At 37.6% G+C, this 22997-nt stretch overlaps 1 protein-coding gene across 2 annotated transcripts in view; it reads left to right on the top strand.

Annotated features, from left to right (window-relative positions):
* The window catches only part of LOC139746625 (transmembrane protein adipocyte-associated 1-like), a 35727-nt gene extending 13415 nt beyond the window's left edge, over nucleotides 1–22312 (top strand). The window contains exons 6-9 of one of the 2 annotated variants that reach the window (XM_071658042.1): nucleotides 3239–3422; nucleotides 5979–6096; nucleotides 8131–8308; nucleotides 20164–22312. In XM_071658042.1, coding sequence (XP_071514143.1) covers nucleotides 3239–3422; nucleotides 5979–6096; nucleotides 8131–8304 — 476 coding nt within the window. In that variant the 3' untranslated portion in view covers nucleotides 8305–8308; nucleotides 20164–22312. Of the gene's footprint in view, nucleotides 1–3238; nucleotides 3423–5978; nucleotides 6097–8130; nucleotides 8319–20163 lie in introns of both variants that reach the window. The other variant, XM_071658041.1, reaches the window with a different exon arrangement.
* The last annotated feature ends 685 nt before the right edge of the window (nucleotides 22313–22997 follow it).

The raw sequence follows: 22997 nt of genomic DNA, 5'->3' as shown, positions 1-22997 counted from the left end.
AAGAGCGTGGTTGAGAGAGCAGAAGAGGGTGTTTTGAAATGGTTTGGTCACAGGGAGAGAATGAGTGAGGAAAGATTGACCAAGAGGATATATGTGTCGGAGGTGGAGGGAACGAGGAGAAGAGGGAGACCAAATTGGAGGTGGAAAGATGGAGTGAAAAAGATTTTGTGTGATCGGGGCCTGAACATGCAGGAGGGTGAAAGGAGGGCAAGGAATAGAGTGAATTGGAGCGATGTGGTATACCGGGGTTGACGTGCTGTCAGTGGATTGAATCAAGGCATGTGAAGCATCTGGGGTAAACCATGGAAAGCTGTGTAGGTATGTATATTTGCGTGTGTGGACGTGTGTATGTACGTGTGTATGGGGGGGGGGGTTGGGCCATTTCTTTCGTCTGTTTCCTTGCGCTACCTCGCAAACGCGGGAGACAGCGACAAAGTATAAAAAAAAAAAAAAAAAATATATATATATATTTATTTATTTATTTATCATACTTTGTCGCTGTCTCCCGCGTTAGCGAGGTAGCGCAAGGAAACAGACGAAAGAATGGCCCAACCGACCGACATACACATGTATATACATACATGTCCATACACGCACATATACATACCTATACATTTTGATGTATACATATATATACGTACACAGACATATACATATATACACGTACATAATTCATACTGTCTGCCCTTATTCATTACCATCGCCACCCCACCACACTTGAAATGAAAACCCCCTTCTCCCGCATGTGTGCGAGGTAGCACCGGAAAAAGAAACAAAGGCCACATTTGTTCATGCTCAGTCTCTGTCTGTCATGTATAATGCACCAAAACCACAGCTCCCTTTCCACATCCAGGCCCCACAAAACTTTCCATGGTTTACCCCAGGCGCTTCACATACCCTGGTTCAATCCATTGACAGCACGTCGACCCCGGTATACCACATTGTTCCAATTCACTCTATTCCTTGCATGCCTTTCACCCTCCTGCATGTACAGGCCCAGATCACTGAAAATCTTTTTCACTCCATCTTTCCACCTCCAATTTGGTCTCCCACTTCTCGTTCCCTCCACTTCTTACACATATATCCTCTTGGTCAATCTTTCCTCACTCATTCTCTCCATGTGACCAAACCATTTCAAAACACCCTCTTCTGCTCTCACAACCACACTCTTTCTATTACCACACATCTCTCTTACCCTTTCATTACTTAATCACACCACATATTGTCCTCAAACATCTCATTTCCAACACATCCACCCTCCTGCGCACAACTCTATCTATAGCCCATGCCTTGCAACCATATAACATTGTTGGAACCACTATTCCTTCAAACATACCCATTTTTGCTTTCCAAGATAACGTTCTCGACTTCCACACTTTTTCAACGCTCCAAGAACTTTTGCCCCCTCCCCCACCCTATGATTCACTTCCGCTTCTATGGTTCCATCCACTGCCAAATCCACTTCCAGATATCTAAAACACTTCACTTCCTCCAGTTTTTCTCCACTCAAACTTACCTCCCAATAGACTTGTCCCTCAACCCTACTCTACCTAATAACCTTGCTTTTATTCACATTTACTCTCAGCTTTCTTCTTTCGCACACTTTACCAAACTCAGTCACCAGCTTCTGCAGTTTCTCACCCGAATCAGCCACCAGCACTGTATCATCAGCGATCAACTGACTCACTTCCCAAGCTCTCTCATCCGCATGAGACTGCATTCTTGCCCCTCTTTCCAAAGCTCTTGCATTCACCTCCCTAACAACCCCATCCATAAACAAGTTAAACAACCAAGGAGACATCACACACCCCTGCCGCAAACCTACATTCACTGAGAACCAGTCACTTTTCTCTCTTCCTACACATGCACATGCCTTACATCCTCGATAAAAACTTTTCACTGCTTCTAACAACTTGCCTCCCACACCATATATTCTTAAAACCTTCCACAGAGCATCTCTATTAACTCTATCATATGCCTTCTCCAGATCCATAAATGCTACACACAAATCCATTTGCTTTTCTAAGTATTTCTCACATACATTCTTCAAAGCAAACACCTGATCCACACATCATCTACCACTTCTGAAACCACACTGCTCTTCCCCAATGTGATGCTCTGTACATGCCTTCACCCTCTCAATCAATACCCTCCCATATAATTTACCAGGAATACTTGACAAACTTATACCTCTGTAATTTGAGCACTCACTCTTATCCCCTTTGCCTTTATACAATGGCACTGTGCAAGCATTCTGCCAATCCTCAGGCACCTCACCATGAATCATGCATACATTAAATAACCTTACCAACCAGTCAACAATACAGTCACCCCCTTTTTTAATAAATTCCACTGCAATACCATCCAAACCTGCTGCCTTGCCGGCTTTCATCTTCCGCAAAGCTTTTACTACCTCTTCTCTGTTTACCGAATCATTTTCCCTAACCCTCTCACTTTGCATACCACCTCAACCAAAACACCCTGTATCTGCCACTCTATCATCAAACACATTCAACAAACCTTCAAAATACTCACTCCATCTCCTTCTCACATCACCACTACTTGTTATCACCTCCCCAGTAGCCCCCTTCACTGAAGTTCCCATTTGCTCCCTTGTCTTACGCACTTTATTTACCTCCTTCCAAAACATCTTTTTATTCTCCCTAAAATTTAATGATACTCTCTCACCCCAACTCTCATTTGCCCTCTTTTTCACTTCTTGCACCTTTCTCTTGACCTCCTGCCTCTTTCTTTTATACATCTCCCACTCATTTGCATTTTTTCCCTGCAAAAATCGTCCAAATGCCAGAGCTAGGTACCCATTTTATTGACTGACCCCAAGGGGTGGCTGAACAGCTGGGTTGTATGTGGACTGACTGCCACAACTAGGATTCGAACCTATGCACTAGACCCTCATTAATCCCATTCATTCTATGCTGTGCTCCTACAGTATTCCTGGTTACTGGAATATTGTTCGCTCAAGGAACCTTATATTTTTTTGCATAGAAATATACAGTATACATCCTGATCTTTCTTTGTGAAGATATTTTTCTTCCATAAAACTGCAAGGAAAGTAGCAAAGCATAAATATTTTTTTGTGTATGTATGTATATTCATTACATTTACTGGTTTTTGTCTGAAATTTCTTCATGAGTTTGTATTTATTTTATTTTCCTTTCTTACTTGTGTTTTAATGTTATTTACCTCTGAATAACATATTTTTTACCCTCTATTTCAGTGAAAAGAGCATTCTACGTGTACCTGGGGTTCCTAGCTGGATTGAACTTGATCCAAAGTATTGGCAGTGGTCTTTACCATGTCCACATAGCAGCAGGACTTTGCCTAGTCAATGCCACTACTTGGACTTACTTCTCTCTCCTCACCCCATTCATCTATTATACTTTTATATCAGAATTCTTTGGGTAAGTTAAGGTGTCGAATTGTAATTGAAATCATATGCATTACAGTTTGATATTGAATACTTGCAGGTTGAGAAATGTTGGTTTTCATCATCTCTTGGGAAAATTCTGTTTGTCTCTTGCTGTTGAGTGAAAAAAGGGGGTATATGATGTGTAGATTCATTAAAACATACACAGACTTTTTTTGATCTTATTTGTAGTTTCCTTTGTAGCAAGCTAGCACCAGGAATAGATGAAGAATGGTCTCATATGTTCACATCCACTGAAGTGGCCATGTATGATACTTAAAACCTGAGCTTCCTATCCACAGCTTAGTCCCACAGACCTTTCTGGAGTTCCCTGGTTCAGCCTATTGATAGTAATGTTACCCCGTATGCCACACGTCATCGTTATTGTCATTGGTTTTCTTGTTAGTTTTTTCACAAATGTTTCGTGGATAAGCAAGATAGCATCAAGAACAGATGACTGAGCCTTAGAAGATAAGATATCCTCAGTTGGTTCTTTCCTCCGTTCCTTCTTCTAGAATGTAGTATGTGGGGCATTTCCAAACCCTGCTCTCCTGTCCCTCTTAATTGCAAGTCTTGTTTTAAGAAGATAACTAAAATTGCATCTGATGCTACTGTTCAGATTTCTTTTAGTTCTTTTGGTGCTGTACTTTATATGTTGCTGTTACTATGTCATTCTCATTTCTGCATTTATGAGGGTATTCTTGTCAGATTGATTGGATAGTTCATTATCAGTATGTTTCCTTGTATTGAAAATTGATTTATATGGATCAATTAGCATCATACATATTCTTTTTGGGAAATTTTCATACTTTTCTCCTAACATGAATGGTCCAATTTATAATCTTTTATCTTTTGTTTTGTTGACATTGGAGAATGTTAATTTTGGACTCTAAGCATTGTTATTAATAGCTTTCTCTTCATTTGATCATTGTTCTCTTCCCTATGCTCTCATCATTTCCGGATCAACATCCCTAATTTTTTCTTCAAGCTCCTTAATCCTTCTTATTATTATTACTGTCTTCTTTTTCTTTTTCCTTTCTCTTTGTGTGTTCATCCAGATTTTCTTTGTATCTTTCTTTTCATTCTATCATACTTTCTGTTTCATGGTATGAGGCTTTAGTTGTTTCTTTGATCTTTTCATGAAATTTTTTTTATCATCTATATCTTTATACTGAAAGATATCTTTCAAGTTCATTTCTTCAGCAGAATTATTTCCCTCCAGTGTGTTTTTTATCATGAAAATCATTAGAATTTTATGGGGAGACTGAGGAAAGGTGTAAAGATGGAGTGAAAGGAGGCTTTGGGTTTTTAGGGCCTAATCATTTAGGAGGGAGAGGGGCATTTGTTGGATAGAAGGAATTAAAGGTATGTGGTACATGTAGGGTAATGTGTTTTTAATGGGGTCAGCCCGGTTCATATGAAGCTGTTTAGGAAAATAAGAGAGTTGTTTGTGGAGCATGGCTGTGGTTGGAAGACTCTAGATTACTTACTTCCTGCCTCACAAGCCCCTTCTATCTTTAATGGAATCCAGCAGTATTAAGGAAGCCAGCCATGTCCTCTATGTGGGACCGTAGGTCATAAAGTGTAGTGATGCTCTGTGTTGGGAGAATGGAGGTCAATTGATCAGAAAGTGTTCAGTGTTTTGATTGGTGTATTTGTGTTCTGGGTATGAAAGGTCTTTGGATGTGATGAATCGGTGTTTGTAACAATGTAAAGATGGTTGATGTCCAGAGTGTAAACAGGAAAGTGTAACTCGTGTTTGTCTGGGGACTTTCAGATGGGTGCATGTTTTGTGGGGTGGAAGTTGTGCTTGTCTGGGGACTTTCAGATGGGTGCATGTTTTGTGGGATGGAAGTTGTGCTTGTTGGGTCATTTCAGTGTACATGTGTTTTGTCAGTGTTTTTTGTTGGGGGTGGGGGATTTGTGATTAGAGATGGTTGAAATGTGAGGTATGGGTAAGCTTTTTATTTCTACTTTGGGATTGGTAGTCGTTTGGATGGGAAAGGTCAAGTGTTGATGCTAAGAATTGGGTGGTAAACATGTTGAGGTGAGACTGTTTGTAGGAGGATATTTGTTTCATTATGTAGTTGTTGAATGTTTGTGTTTGTAAAGCAGCCAGTGATTGTTGTGAGTGCTTTGTTTTGTGTGGATTGCTACTTTCTTTTCGACCCTTTGAGAGGGTGAACAACCAGGCAAGCGAGACATTGTTTAAGATGGAGTTGATGAATTGTTTCAAAGGAAGTTCAGGGATTCTTCTTCTTGTACAAATTAGGCTCCAGTTAGTGTTCTAATGGCATTTAATGTGTATGGTGCTTTTGTTAAGTGTGGAATAGTCAGTGGAGCTTGACTGTGGTTAGCAGACATTTGTTTCAGTGCATTGTACTGAAAATGACATTTTGACTGAAGTGAAGATGTGTTCATGGAAGGTAAAAAGAAGATACTAAAGACTGGATATGTACAAATGAGGTCATTGTTTTTGCTCACCTGATAGTACCTCACAAAAGTAAGAAAGGCATTTAGACATATGAAATGTATTTTTTCTTTGATACAGGCAGAAGAGTCGTGAGCAAGTTGAGAATATTGTCTTCTCTTACAAATCTGAAGATGATGATGATACCAGCTCACTACCTCTCCCAGGCACTGAATTTCCCCAACAAAACATATATCAGGTATGGCTGATTTATGTATTGTGCACTTCACTTAGATCATCACTAAACATTCTTTACATATATCTTCTTGTCCGACACAGTTTTTGCATGGTACCTAGGGCTAAGATGAGCAAAGAATGAAAGACTGTTTTGAATGAAGAATTTTATTTGCATTATTGTGGGAAATTATTATTTTTGGATATGAAGATGCTCTTCAGACCCAAGGCTTTTGCGCTCAGCTGATGATGTTAGATCCTTGTCTTTAGTTAGACATAGCAATCATAGTTGATTCTCATCTATATATGGTGAATTATCTGTTTAATTATTTTGTTCACTATTTTTGTTAACCCCTTAAGGACTTACTTGGTTATTGTACAGGAACTGTATCTTAACTCATAATGTTTACCTCTTTCTATTCTCATTTGAATTGGAAAGCAGGTTTTATTAGTATGTATAGGTGCCATATGCCACATGCAACAATTACTAGTATTGAGAAAAATTCCTAGAGTATTAGTTACCCATACATGATGAATATAGTACAGCCAACAGTGTGGAGACTGTATCTGTACTTGTATGGGTGTCCTTTTCCTGCCATCACTTAAATTGGATGCCACACTGTATCACTATAAAGAGGTGGTGCTTTATATCTCAAGCAACTGTAGTGAGCACTGGGAAATATCCTAGTGTCTCAAATACCCATTTAAGACACATGCCCTGTGCTAGGTAAAGTTCTTTGCATATCAGTGATTCACTGTTGGTGGCAGAGAAGAACCATTGTTAGAACTAATATACCTTCAAACATTCCCATTTTTGTCCTCCCAGACAACGATCTCTCTTTCCACACATTCTTCAGTGCTCCCACAACATTTGCCCCTTCACCCACCCTACAACTCACATGCACTTCCATGGTTCCCTTCACTTCCATGTCCATTCTCAGTTACCTAAAACACTCCATTTCCAATTATTCTCCATTCAGATTCATGCCCCAAGTAACCTGACCCTCATCCCTGCCAAACCTAATAATCTTGCTTTTATACACGTCTTCCCTGAACTTCCTTTTTTCATACGCTCTTCTAAGCTCAGTCACCAACTTCTGCAATTTCTCACTCGAATCTGCCACCGGTGCTGAATCATCAGCAAACATCTGACCAATTTCCAAGTTCCGTCATTCCCTGCAGACTGCATACTCACCCTTCTCTCCATGACTTTCACATTTACTTCCTTCACTATCCTATCGATGAACAAATTAAAAAACCATGCTGCATACCTACCTTTACATGGAACCGCTTACTCTCCTCTCTTCCCACTTGTGCACATGCCTTACATCCATGTTGTAAGAAATATTTTCCATTTAATCTACATGAATTGGAAACTTTTTGACCTCTGAGTTGTTTTATCTTTACAGGCCTAAAAAGAATTTCTCAGAATTAGATTTTTTTTTTTTTCTGTTATTGTGTGTGCGGTGATGCTGGACTTCAGCTACTTGAGGATACTCTGAGTGAAAAGTACCTTTGGTGAGGCTCTATCACTGGGAGCACAGTTTCATCAAAGATCTTCTCACTCCCAAGGAGTCTGCATTTCCCTGCTACTGAAAGAACAGCTTTGGGCTGCAGGAGCCTTTAGGAAGGTCTTGGGTAGCATTAGGACTCTTTCATAGAAATTGGTCCTTGTTTGATTACACTGTGGGAATTTGAGAATATATATTCATTATAGTATCATTTTTTCTAACCAGTTGGAGAGTTTTCAGCAATCTTTAAGGGAGTTATCATTGAGTAGATTCATTTTCCATTTTGTTGAATAGCTTTTGTATACATAGGGTAAACGTTCATTTATAAATGGAAACCAGAATTGAGCTGAATGAAGAAAACAGGATGTACAAAAGTGACAGACTTAGAAATATTGATGATTGTATGGAGTTGCTGTTATTTTTTAATCACATTCCTCCAGTTTTGAGGAAGTGCTAATTGAAATAGGAAAGTTATGTAACTCATAAATTCTGTATCAGAAAATTGTCACTACTTCTATGATAAGCTCATCAGAGATTTCTTACTACAGTCCAGCAGTGCTCCATACAGCAGTTTGTCAGAAGAGGGGGTTGGTGAAGGCCAGACTCCAGTCAACCCATTATACTCTGCTTCCCTCCAGAGTCCAGATTCGATCACTGGCTACTCAATCAACTCCGTCGATGATATTACCATCAATGCATACAACAAATCTCAAACACAATGAATTGGTATTGATAAGTAAGCATTCATAGTTGAGTAAGAGAATGTGTGAATGTGTGCTATTATGTCTTTGTAGTTTAAAAGCACAATGAAAGATGCATTAAAGATTTAGAGTTTTTTCTTTGGAACATCATGCATATAAGTTTACAGTATAAAGACATGCTTACACACATGCACATAGTTACACACAAACACACTCACAAATGCAGTTACTTTATTCATGTTGTTGAGATGTATAAAGTGGTATCACAATACTTTTAGTTTAGTTTTTATTTATTTTTCAGTGATTTTAGTGGTATTATACAGTAATCCATCCATTAAACTAAAGCTGTGAAGTTGTGCACTTTTTTGATACTTAAGACAAACTCCAATCATGCCATAGTTTAACACATAGAATTACCTCTTGGGTTTATGTTATATACTGGTTTTACATAATAATAGCTTTTTCTTATGAAAACTTTAGTTACTGCTGTACATACGCATACATATGAGCTTTTCTTGGTATATTTTTGTCAGCTGTTCATCATTAATGTTTAGAATCATTATTATCATATTTTTGCAAAAGCTGAATTAACAGGTGAGATTAGTAGACTAATGTTCGGTAGACGTTGGGCATTTTATTTTATACAAGTACAGTAACAAAGTATTGCTGTCTCTTAGATCAGAATTCATATGCTTACCATTACAAGTTGAATTTAGAAAAGTATTAATAGGTACCATTTCGTATGACTCATTGTTATTAGTTACTGTTTCATTTTGTGAAACTTAAGGTATGTACTTGTAGTTATGTTCATGAGTAGATGTGATATGAATTTTTAAGTAAAACATGTTCAGTATTAGTACATTATGATTTTTAGAGAAGGTAAGTTGTTAGCAAAGGAGAGATAGAAAGCAGTGGCAGGGAATTTAATTTTTTTCCCTCTGTAATTGCAGTCAACAATGATAGGTATGAGATGTATGGCACTGTAGTTGATATTGATTTTCAAACCTATCAGCAGAATCCCATGAGCATCTGAGAAGCGCTTACTCTCATAGATTTACTTTTTATCTGACCCCAACAAAATTGGGGAATATTTATGAGAACATCCTCTGTCCGTCATGTGACCTCTGTAAGCTTATGGTTTTGACTGAATGCTCAACCACCCAACCACCTTACATTGACTGCCCAGACCATCTGATATCACAGCCCTGCTGACTTTTGGGCTAACACAGTAGCTCCCTCTTCAGCCTTTTTCTTGTTCACTTGGTGATCTGCATGCCTTTGATGTGACATGATCAGCTGTTCCAGCTAGGAAAAAGACTTCTGGAGGGAGACTCTTTAACAACCTTGCTAATTCATATGGTACTGGTACTTTACTTAAGTTTTGGCAGAGACCAATGGCTTGGAGAATTCTAGTGGTCCTGTTTTCAGTTTAGAGAGGCATATTGGATTGCAATTGGTTTTATCACTTAAGTGGATAACATAGGATGAGGAATATGGACAGATACTGAGTTTTAGGTTTATCATCAGAGTAGAATTGTTTGGTTCCATGGCATTCCATCTTTCAAATTGTGTTGAACCTCTGGTGCAGTTGATAGCACCACAGCATTGCTGTAGTTGTTGAACCAAAACTGAAGCCTCATCCCTCTTTTGGCGATGTCAGTATGCTTTCACTCCCTAACAACCTTGAAGGAACAGTTTTCTATCCCTTTCCTGCAAGGAGTTAGCATAGTTGGGCAGATACCTTGTTGAGGTTAGACCCTGTGGCTTTCAGGGTTACACTGGGAGCCTTTAATAGGATCCCTTCTGTAGGAGTAATCCCTTGGGTAAAAATTTTTTGCATCATAGTTTTTTCAGACTCATACGTGGTAAAGGATCACTGCCATGGCCTTGTATTGCATTTTACTCTCATTAGGTAAAGATACAAGAGATAGTGACTTAAACTATATGGATTTTTGCATTTAGTGAATCTGTTGGTGGATATGACAGCCCTTGTGGAAGCTTACTACAGCTGTTCCTTGCTCCTAACAAGATTCTTATTAGTTTCTAAGAGAATTGTCATCTTGGTGGAAACCAACCCAAGGGTTTTGGAACCATTATTTTGTTTTTCACATTTGATTGCTTGGGAGAGACTATGAAGAAAACTTAGTAGACAGTCTCTTTCATAGTGTTTGGCATTCCATTTAAGACAGTGCTGCTTAGGATGGAATTTTTTTCAGATTTTCATGAAAGTTACTGAAAATTAGTCATAATTGAGGCTGTACGTTATTATCTTATAAATTCTTCCATGATGTGAATGATGGAGCTATTGTTGATGGCCTTTGATGTTTTTCCTGGTCTTGTGTAGAATGGACTACTGAGATCCTTTTTGTAAGAAATGTTTAGGTGATTGTTAGGGTGCTGAGGAGAGCAGAATTTTTTCTTGTGCCATCTGTTGAAGGAAAAGACTTCTGTAAGCCACTAATGGTACAGTAAGTCACATAGACTGGAAAAGTTAAACTATTACATGATAACAGGAGGAAGTCCTGTAAGTGTCCTCAGATAACAGTGAGAGCAGAATAAGGGTTCAGCCGAATTATTTTTATAGCCTTGAGTCATTGATGCATGAGTAGAAGACAAAACCCTCAGTTGGTGTTGCCATTCCCCAGCCAGTGTACTGATGATGTACTATACTAATGATACTTTTTACCCATAGGCATTGGTAGCAGTGCCACTTGGGCTGATTCCTTTCACAAAAACCTAACAAAGCATTATAGCTATTATTGCATTGAATCCTTCTCTGCTGTCAGTACCCTAGTCTTTGGTTAGGGATATGAACATAGAACCTAAAGTTTAAGATACCATATCTTAACTAGTGTTCTGATGATGCACTAGATGTACTAATTTGGAGGGCAATACCTAGAGGAAGTTGGTTATCCTCATGGGTTTTCCATTGCTGTATAACAGTGGGGGTCTTAATTCAGCTCTTCACTTGTTGCTTTGATAGTAGTCCTAATCATTTCAAGTGGGATGGTAGGCTTGAACATTGGTTTATTCTTGGTTGATTTTCCAATAGAGCAAGCTATGTCCCATGGATTATGACTTTTAAATTCTAAGGTTGAATCCCATTGTCTCATGATAATTTAACTTTTTATGCTTATAGCTGAATATCTGGCTGACTTTTCATACTATTAGTAGCCTTTAGAGGTCTTCTTTTTTGCCAGGAAGATGCAGAAAAAATTCTGCTTTCCTCAGTATCCATCATCATAGGTGCATAGCTATCAACTGGAAATGGAAAATGGAAAATCTGTATGATATACATCAATTCATGAAGAGAGTGAAGACCAATGAAATGATAAATGTGAAGAAATTGATGACTTGAAAAGTGACCAAAGCAGGATTAAGTTTTAAGCATCAAGGTCAGCATAAGAGGCCACCACCACCCTCAGACTGGCCTTTCTTCACATGGAGGAAATAGTGCAATGTCCATGCCAAGTTTTCTCCTTATTTAATCATAGGGTGATGGAGGATTGCAGCAACAGATAATAAGTAGAGAGCTAGAATATTTACCATTCTATCCATCTGTCTGTATCACTGATGCCTGTTCCCTTGTAGAACTCCCTCAAAGGGATGGCCACAGTAATAGTCTCCATAACCAATGAACTCTGGTACCATGTCTTATCCTTAAGTGCCTAACCCATTACAGGTCACTGGCAGAGGGCAACTCTAGTGCAGTGTTTGCAGAGACTCCTGCCTAATGTTCCTACTGACTACTTCTACCCAATGTTGGCTCACTACACAGCCATTACATAACTGGACTCTGATATCATGGTGTTCACAAAGTCATTACTAGGTCCCAGTGAATGAAGCAATCTTTCCAGCCAAAATCATATGCTTATTGGGGTCAAAGGTGGGAAGCTCTCATGTATTCCCCTGATTTTGAGGAGCTGGACAGAATTTAACTCCTACATGTGAGAGCTATCATGGATGCTCATAGGGTTCTGCCTTTGGTTGAGAAATGATTCTTCATTCCTCAAAAGTAACAATGTTTTACTTATATAAAGATACTGGGACACAGTTGTCCCTTGTTACCTCATTTTTGCTTAAAAAACAAGGTACTACTCCCCTTCCGAGGTGTTTGGTGTGACCATTTCTGTGGTTGTACTGTGTATTGAACAATGAGAGTTAACTTATGAATGATCATTCATTCATTTATTGGATTTCTGTTTAAACTTTGTTGCACAAAATAATGTAGGGAACAGACATTAAAAAAAGAAGTAGACAAATCCTGGAATAGATAAGTAATCTGATAATGGCCTGAATATGATTTGGAAATCAAAATGTCTTTCCCATATTAATCTCTTCTTTCAACATTCATCCTCAAAGAAGAGAGTCATTAAATACCTTTTTTGATATACTCTAATTGTTATCTGTCTTTTTCTTTAAGTATATGGATCTCTTGTATTCAGCCAGTGTCACTTATTGTGTAGGTAATGTTGAAAATTTACTCAAGGACATACATTGATCTGATGCCATCCTATTAGATGTGTTTCTATCTCATAAAGTTCCTAAAAAAGTATCCGAAGATTACCATTCAAAATAAGGCTTCCATCTCTCTGGTCCTATTTGTAGAATAACTCCTCTGATTTGCTTATGGTGGGGATGTCGTATGTCTGACAGCATGGTACAGTCTCAGAAGTCAGATGACGTGATTTGCTGTCTCAGTTACCCACTGGTGTTGAGTGTGGAGAGATGCAACTTTTGCTCTGTCCTTATGTTTAGCAGTATTTTCACTGTTTCTGTTCTGGGTGATATAAGGAAGTTGTCCTAGGGAGAAAAGGCCCATGTTTGCAGTTGAAGAAAAAAAATTCTCTACAAGTGAGATTGCAAGATGTACAGGCAGAAGTCAAGTTCACCTTCTAAACACTTTTCTTCCTTCTAATGTCATCCTTCCATGAAAAGTTGTCTTGTTGACCTAGGAAGACCAGAAAGGCATCTTCTTACCTGATTGGGATGTTTTTTTTAGCACCTCTTGCTTCATCAGGTTATCATTTGCTAAACTGGTCTTCCTGGTTGAGCAGGCCCAGCTTTTTGGAGAGAAATGGCTTTAGAAGGAAGAAAAAAGTATCTGGATTGTGAACTTTGCCTTGCCCATGCATCTTGAAATATCACTTATAGACTCGTCTTCTTGCTTCCAAGCAAGAATGAAGGCCTTTTCTACTTGAGAAAACTTCTTAAAACCTATGGTTAGTTACTAATTTGAGAAATAGATATCACCCAGAACTAAGATATTGAAAATATCTGTGAACACAAGGTCAGTGAGCATACGTTGCTTCCTTCTACTCTTGACATCATAGAATAACTGAGGTGGCAAATCAAGTCATCTGCCTTATAAGTGCGTATCATATGACCAGACATAAGATCCCAAACATACGCAAATACAGCAATAGGATTTGTACTGTTAATAACGCCTGATGCACGAAAGCCTTATCTGAAATGGTAATTATCTGATTTTTTTTAATGGGCACTGGATGTCACAGATACCTTTCAAAGTATGATACTTTTTGCACCCTCTAAACATAAAACCAAGAATATGTGTATAATTTCTTTTAATCCCAAATAGTAAGCGTGATATAAACTATAAGGATCAGCATCATGTTATATTGGTTAAGGCATAGAAGAGTCAAACTTCAAATGTTTTTTACACAAATCAAAACAGGAAAATACTTTCACCTTCCTTTACTAACAAACTGTTACTATATTGCTACACAGTTATTTTCCAAAGTAATCTAACTTGTGCATGTCTCAGTACTAATTATCATTTATCTGCTTCCAGTTTCAGTTTAATTACATTTTAACACTGTTTTTGTCATTCACACATTCTCTTCACTTTCTCTAATTTACATGGTTGATTGTGTCCTACATTTTCCAATTCTACTGAGTTAATCCTTGTCAAAAACCAAGATTTATTTTCTTTTTTTGAATCCTTGGCTTTCTGTTTGAGTGATTCATGCTAATCAAATTAATTTTATATACCTTGTGCTCAAAAGAGTCCCTTATCTTGATTGTCCAACATCTAATACATCTTTTATTGAGGATATTGTCAGAGAATAGTCAGGGAGTATGAAGAGAAAGATGGAAGAGATGAAAAGAAATTAGAGAAAAAGAGTAAGAAGTTAGAGGAAAAAGGAATAGAATAAGGAGCAAAACTGAGATTGGTAAGAATATATGAGTGAGGGAATGAATTAACTTTAAATCTTAGGAGAGTGTTTAGGATTCCCACTGATTAAGCATTTGCTTTTTGTATTCACCAAAACCATCTCTCTACTGATTTTATCTTATACCATTATGAATGCCGTAAGTTTAGCAATTTCCTTTTTGCTAGCAAGTGAATAGTCAGCTTCCATCTCTAATTGACTTATTTGCACATACTAAAGAAGAAAACCTGTAGTGTGGTTAACAGCCTCAGAAACCCATTTTTCTGCATTCCAACTCTTAGGTAACATTGCTGTCTCACTGTATCTCTGATGCCCATTCCCTTTGGGAACTTCCACAAGGGAGTGGCCATGGCAAGAGTCTCCATAATTAGTGAACTCCACTGCTGCTTCTTAGCATTTAGTGCCTCATGCTTAAGAGGCCAGTGTCAGAAGGCAACTCTAGCTGTCTTTTCAGAGCCTCCTATCTAATGTTCCTACCAACTACTAAACATGTCTACCTAATATTCCTGCCTAATGTTCCAATCTACTACTACTACCTAATGTTCCAACCTACTATTTCTGCCCAGTGCTTCTGTCTAATTTTTTTACCCACTGCTTCAATCTATTGCTCCTACCATTTTGCTGGTGTATTTGCTGACCACAGAAATACCTATTCACAAAAAATGAGTGGTATGAGTGAAGTGTTGTTAAGTGTTATGGTGACAGGTAGAGATTGTATGTTTGTGGACATAATGTCGGTATTCCATGTGTGAATGAAGCAGAAAGAAAAACAGCTACGTGGGTCAGAGGAGTGCAACGCGACAACCACAAAAGTGCTGGGTCACTATGCAGCTGTCACTAAACATCCAGATACCCAGGTGGGTAGTACCAGTAACATACCTCCCTGGTCATTGGCTGCCTACTAGTCTGCTGCACTTTACAGAATTATAGTAAAGGCAGTTGTATGTATGAGCCAGTACAGTGAAAATATAGCTTTTTTTACCCCTGTTAGCTTTCTCCCCATTTCCATGGACACAGGGTGGCTCAATTGCATAGACAATTCTTTGCATTGTATTCAGTATCATTCACTTTTAGAGATTCAAGGACTTTTGGCTTCTTAAGAAATTTGATTATTGTCTTCAGACACATAACTTACACAGCATATGATCTTTGCTAAGGGAGGAAGATAATCTTTCAGACCTTTTGGGCAGGTGTATGAGCACTAATAATCACCAGTCTTTTGTAACCCTCTTTCATTTTTACCCACATTAGTCTGAAGCTCTTTTCCTTACACTTTTTTTCATACATTCGCTCAACTTCTGCTTCAGACTTTACCCCTAAGCCATTCCCAAACCATTCCTTCCCCTTTTTTTTAGCTTAATTTCTAAAGGTCGAGGCATTTTCCAGATAATCTTGCAGAATATGAATATCAGAAAAATAAGTATTTAGTACAAGAAACAAAAATCTATTGTTTATGAGATATTTAACCCTTTAACATTCATAAATGAAGATCTTTGCCATGTGATCAACATTCTCAGGCAAAAATCTTCTCTGAGAATTTCCACCACAATTTCAAGGTTATGATCTGGGTAGTGGTAGGGGTGGCACACATACAGGTGCAGAATGCTTCTACTTGAAACACACTCTCAGTTACCTTGCAGACAAAACTGGGGAAGGAATTGTGTAGTTTTTGTCGATGTCACATTTGACATTTTCTTCTGATATACAGATGCTCCTGACTTATGACCTATGCCACTTATGACCATCTGTGCATACGACCAGAAAAAATATGAATAAAAAATATACATAAATATGAAAATTATGCTTCGTCTTATGTCCACCATTGCTAATGGCTGTGTATATACAATAGTGAATGTCAGACGATCCCGATATTTTGTACATCACAGCATCTCTCTCAGTTACCATTCAGTAAGCGTGCATTATTCAAGTGAATAACAAGTTTTTGTGCTGGATTAAACCATTTTTGTATGAAATCTTAAAGAAGATGAGCATGAGGAAAACCCATCACATGTTGATAGATCTGGCAAGAAGCCAAGGAAGGCACTCAATTTGGAATTGAAAATAAAGGTAATCACCTAGTATGAAGGAGGAAAAAAGTTAATGCAATTGCATGTGATCTACAGTTGTCCTGTTCGATGGTCTCCTCAATTTTAAAGGACAAAGAAAAAATACGGGAAGCAGTAACTGGTTCAATAAATTTGAAGTCTATGATAATAACAAAGCAATGACAAGGGCCCATCCATGAAATGGAAAAGTTGTTGATGCTTTGAATGGAAGATCAAATTCAAAAACATGCACCGCTAAGCTTACAATTCAAGCAAAGGCTAGAAGTCTTTTTAAGACTTTGAAGGAGCGAATGGGAGAGGATTACATCGAGAACTTCACAGCAAGTCATAGTTGGTTCTGTAGATTTAAAAGAAGATATAGCTTACACAATGTTTGAGTCACAGGTGAAGCAGCAGGTGCTGACAAAGGAGCTGCCAAAACATTCATTGAAAGTTTGGATGAATTAATCCATGAACTAAAGAATTTTGAGTAAAAAGTAAAAAGAAACTACAGAATCACATAATAAAGTAGTTAATAAAAGACAACATAATCATGATAGAAATTGAGTAGGATATAAGATTGCTGTGCAGGTATATGAAATATGCATGCCATGCTGACATACGTCTGACTTACGTCCATTTTGGGATCCAACTAGTCAGTCAGAGCAGAACTCTGACGTATGTCGGGAGCATGTGTATATACAACTTAAACATTACTGATGAAGTTACTAATAATGTATATAGATATGTACTTTGTTTATAAAGGTAAACAAGCAAAATCACAATCATTTCATCTATATGTAAGGTAAAAGAAAGTAAATATTAAGGCATACATGAAGACAACATTACCCACTCTAATCTTAGTGGCAGAGGAGCAGTAGTGCTTCTTGGGTATTAGGAGGCCAAATGAACTATGTAGTTTAACTTTCATTCTGTAAGAACAAAACAAGTTCTGTAAGGGTACAAAAACCTCACATATATTTTGTTGGAAAAAGAGCTCTGTGGATGCTTAAAGATTAATCATTTGAATAAAAATGCTGTCATAGATCTTGATGTTGAGCAACTGAGAATGACAAATTTTAGCAGCATACAAACTCAAAAGAACATAGCTGTAGGACGATGTGGAATTCAAAATGTATACCTGAAAAAACACATAGAGGACAATGACAAAACCAGTGATGCTACTACTGAGACAGAGCCTTAACGATGGCATATAGCAGAAGGCCACAAAATGGTACACATATTGTCAATGCACAAAGGAGGATCTGAGCTACTGCCAAAACAGTGTAAATCTATAAGTTTGGCAATCCATGTCATAAAAGTATCTGAAGAATGATGAAAAATATTTACTTAAATACCTACGTAATAACAGTATCAAAAATGAAGGCCTGAGAAAATACAAAAATAAAAAACACAGATCCTGGTACATTACAAAAGCATATATCAAAAAGTTATTCATGAAAAGAGAATAAATATTATCTTCCTTGACTTTGTCAAAGCATTTAATAGGGTAAACTTGAGAATTTTGCTGTATAGAAGAGCAGAATAGAACAGAATAAGGTAAACTGGGGGGATGATCCAAAGAGTCCTAAAGAAACAGAAATTTCAGAATAGCAGCAAATGAAACTATCAAAAGAATTGGGCTGTTTTATCAGGAGTACCTCAGGGAACACTTATATCCTATATACAGTATATAATATTATTTGACAGACAAGGGGCTACTGGAAGGTGTGCTGAGATGTTTGCAAATAACTCGTTAGTAAAACTAAAGGATTAGAAAACGAACCAAAAACACTTAATATGTGTAAATGGCTAGAGTAGAACTAGAAATTTTTCAGTTGTTCATAGGGTTAACAGTATATGGTGACACCTTACAATGTTTCAGCAGGAAAGAGACAGTTAAGAAAATTTTCAAGATCTAAGAGTCATCATAAATGCAAAGCTGGAGTTTGAAATTCATGATACAAAGATTATATTATTCAGTTTATTAATGACTGGTGTGATAATGAGAAGTCCCACTGCTAGATACAGAAAGCTGATTTTGAAATTGTTGTGTATATGTGACAAGTAAATTGAGTATTACTTTGTTGTATGGTCACCAGCTGAGCAGCCTACAAATGATAAGGTGGAGAGAATTAAGAACACTGTATAGTCCAAGTAAAGTCAAGGGAGTGGAAATCATTTGTTGTCATGAAAGATTGAAAGAATTACAATCTTGAGAGAAGAAAATTTGTTTTCGTACGTGATAGCAAGTATTTTATCACACTTGATCACTGTTCCATGAGTTAGTGAGGTAGTGCCAGGAACAGATAACAAAAGGCTGCTATGCACCAAAGCTGCAGTCCCCTATCCACAGTCAGGCCCCACAGACTAAGTCAAAGATACATGACAATTATGGATAGCAACAGATAGAAAGAATTAGATTAAACATCCTTGGATTAAAAATATCTCACCATGGTATAAACTGAATAACTAAATCTGCAAAAATTCTGTGAGGTATATCAAAAAGAATTTAAGCAAAGAAGTTTGAGAGCCCTTCAAGAAGGGTAGAGATAATCATCATTGTTGACCACTGTAACAAGCCAGGAAGGAATTGATACTGAAAGCTTTGAGAAGATGAGAAAATAGCTATACAATGTGCATTACAGCAGACAGCTTTGTTCTGAAACATACCGGGTATGTGGTGAGTGCTGCATACAAGCCCTGCTTCATTGCAGAATCTTATTGTAGGACTTGAGGGACACACACACACACACACACGCACTGTCAAGGGCTTCCATAGTTTAGTGGATAATGTAACTGACTTGTCAGTCAGCACAGGCCAGCTCATGATTGGACCTGCATATGTTCAAATCTTGGATGCGACTGTTGGCCTACACCTAGATAAGTTGTTTATCCTTCCCTTGGGACTGGTCAGTAAATGGATACTTGGCTTAGGCTAGGTGGTGCGTGTGTGTGTGTGTATGCTTACATACATACATAGGCAAGCAGACATGGTACATTTGTACGAAGTTGAGAGATGGGGGCAACATGAGTGTAAAATCTCTCCCTGTAACGTTCAGGTGATATTCATACACATATTCACATGAATCTACATACACACACACCCGCAGGATTGTTTGTATAAAGACTTGGGAGTTGAGATCCTCCCTAACCATTCACTAGAGTCCCACATAAGATAAATGAATAATTTAGGGGGAGACAGACTGTCTGCTGAAAAGTATTAGAATAGTTTCCAAGTGTAGTGTTAAGGAAATATGTAGCAAGCAGTTCATGTCCCATATGTACCATATCTTACCTCATATATGCATACACACATCCTACTTATGCCAGGTACTCATTCATTGACCAGCCCTAAAAGGGAAGATGAAGAGCTGAGTTAGGTTTGAGCTAACTGCCCTCTCCAAGAATCAAACCTGGGCCCTTTGTATTTGTTGGTCATAATGCTAACCACTGCACTATGGAGGAAGTGTGTGTGTGTTCGTGCGAGCATTTACTTATTGATGCTACCATAGATGCATGTTTATGGGCTTGTGCATGCCTGTGCATTAATGTATACACGTATGAGGATTTAAATGTATTTATAGTGACTATTTAGCCATATATATGCTAGATTCTAATTTTTTCCTTTATTTTTGCAGGACTAGATGAGGAAGTACATTTCAGTAATAGGAAGAAAAATTATTTCATAGGTGAAATTTTTGTACAGTATTGTTTTTCTTGTGGAATACTGTAATTTTATATGAACCTAAGTATACTAGAACCCTAATGTCTACAACAACACTACCCTACTTACCAAGGTTTTATATTTTTGAATAATTATGAATAGTTTTGGTCTATTTTAGTATTAAACCATACATTAAAGGAAAACAACACAAATATCAGCTTATATTAAATCTGTGCATGAAGCCCCTCTACATTTTACCTGCTGTATTCATATTTCATGTTAGCATAAACATATCAGCTGTTCAAGTAATGATGTAAGAAGGAAGAGTGAAGAGTGTACATGCCATTATTCATTGTTACATAAATGTGTGTAAGTTAGTGTACCTTAATGAAAGTGCATGAATTGTTGGGCCTGTATTTTCTTGTTCTTTCAAGTGCACATGTATGTAGTTACCATTTTGTGCACATGAGGAGAGAGTTGTACACCCATGTGAATGTATCAGTATTTCATATTTCTATCAAAAGGACTTCTGAATTTCCCTGTACTCTCAGCATTTACTGTTTCTTTCTTTGGCATGTTTCACTTGTCAGCTGTTAGTTTACCAAAGCAGTACATACCTTTTTATTTCAAAGAAACGTGGGTGGTTATCATTTCCACCTATAATTTTTCACTTCTAAATTTGGGTAGTTTAAGAGCATTTCCAGTCTCTCCACATCTCATCCTCTCAACTTCTTCAGTCTTTATCAAGTTAAAGTCTCCATAGCTTGAAGGAATTTAGCAAAATTTGAAGCAGTTACACAAATAGAGGACCCCCTGCTTAATTTTTTACCTCTTACTATGGGTAGTGTAAGTGTCTCTAGTCTCTTCACATCTCGTCTCAACCTTTTCAGTCTTTACCTTGTTAAAAAAGTTGTCCTACCAGCCTGAAGAATTTTAGCAAAATTTGAAGTAATTTGAATCAATTAAACAACCAGAGCCAGTTAAGCCCAGCACATCATTGACTTTTAAACCGTGGCACAACACTTAGGCATCTAGATACTGGTAAGTTGATACTTCATATACAGTGACCCATTGCATCAACATTCACTTTCATTTTCCTCTACTCCACTTGGAGATTGAGTCTTTATGTAATACTTTATTCAGAATCATTCTTGATGGTTTCTTGATGTGTTGAGATATAACAGTAGGCTGTTATCTTCATTTGAATTCCATAAAATCTTGTGTGTATTATTACTATATTCAGTAGGTTTTGGGGCTCCTGTGGAATGATGCATGAAGCCCACCCGCCATGCTCTTCTGTGGGTAACATAGTCTCGTGAATATTTCTGTCAGCTGGTTAGTTGTAGGTAACATATGACATTTCTATGTGCCTCTAGTGATTACTGAAAGAACCAGTGGTTCCTTCAAATGCAGTGGGAAAATTCAGAATATATGGCACATGTAGTAAAGACTCAACCAAAAATTGTATGCTGTACATACTGAATTTTTCTGTCAGTATAATTCTTTCAATTGCAGTTAGAAAATTCAGCCTGTATGATGTACTATACATTATTAGTGCTGAAAATTGTGTACCATACCTAGTCAGGACTGAAAAGGTCAATCTGGCAGCATTCTTAATGCATGTAATTAGACTTTCCGCAATAAGTCTGTTTGTTTTAACATTAGGGAAAACCAAGGATCTATCCATCTTTCTTCCTCCAACCTTTTTTATGTATGTGTCTTTCTGTCTCTTTGTATGTTTGTGTGCAAAGGTAAGTTGGGTTGTGTGTGTGTGTGTGTGTGTGTGTGTGTGTGTGTGTGTGTGTGTGTGTGTACATGTGTGCTTGGGGTTGCAAACATATGAACCCTCATGCTTTATTACTTTTTACATGTATGTTTGTTGGTTTTCATGACTTTGAAACACTATGCATTCTTTAGACTCCACAGATGTACTTATCTGAACACTGTGCAAATGACCTTGTGTAATTAAATTTGTAAATGTTGTATAATATGCCATATGAATATGTGTGTATGCCTATATCTGTTTGTTGGTCTTTTATGTAAGTGTGTTTGCTAATATGTAAATATTTTTTTATGTTTGATATGAGCATTCAGAGCATGTTATTTTAGTTTCCTTTTCATATGCATTAATGGATGAAGGTAATTTGAACTATAAAGATCTTTATTAGTTATCGTTTTAAACACCTGATGTGAAATTTTTAAATAGAACTGTAGTACTCTCAATATCCATTCAGGCTTCATATTTATGTGCTTTTTCCCAAATGCAAGCAGCTGGCAACTGTATACTCATGTGACAGCCAAACCAACTCAAAGAAGTCTCCATTAAACTTTTTAAGCATTGCTGTCTAGTCTTCAGAACTTATGTAGGGATGGTCACCAACTGAAGATTTTGTGGGGAATCTGACAGGATCGTCCTGTTGTGAATATAGTATTAGACCTTCATTATGTAGATGGAAATGCCTATTCTAGATTTCAGCAAATCAAAATAGTGTAAAGGTAGCATGATCGTGCTTTGTCATATTTTCTGTTCTTGGAAAAGTTGGATGAGTTCAGTTAAACATGAGGTATGAAATATGTGAAACAGTTGTAATCAGAAAAAATTCAGAGCAGTTATTTTCTGAAAGTATGTATGTCATCGTCTGTGTAGGAAAACATATGTTTTTTTTTATCCCAAGAGACATGAGTTCAGTCCTGGTACTGTGCAAGGATGGCAGGCATTACCTACTGTGACCAAGTAGGACCTAGCGCTGTGCCGCTTGAAAGCTTTCAGACTAAGCCTTTTTTTTTCTAATAAAAGCTTGCCACCCC

The sequence above is a fragment of the Panulirus ornatus genome, chromosome 65 (genome assembly GCF_036320965.1).
Source record: "Panulirus ornatus isolate Po-2019 chromosome 65, ASM3632096v1, whole genome shotgun sequence".
Classification (NCBI taxonomy): Eukaryota; Metazoa; Arthropoda; class Malacostraca; order Decapoda; family Palinuridae; genus Panulirus; species Panulirus ornatus.
Note: the sequence above shows the minus strand (reverse complement) of the source record. Positions and strands in the feature narration are given on the sequence as shown.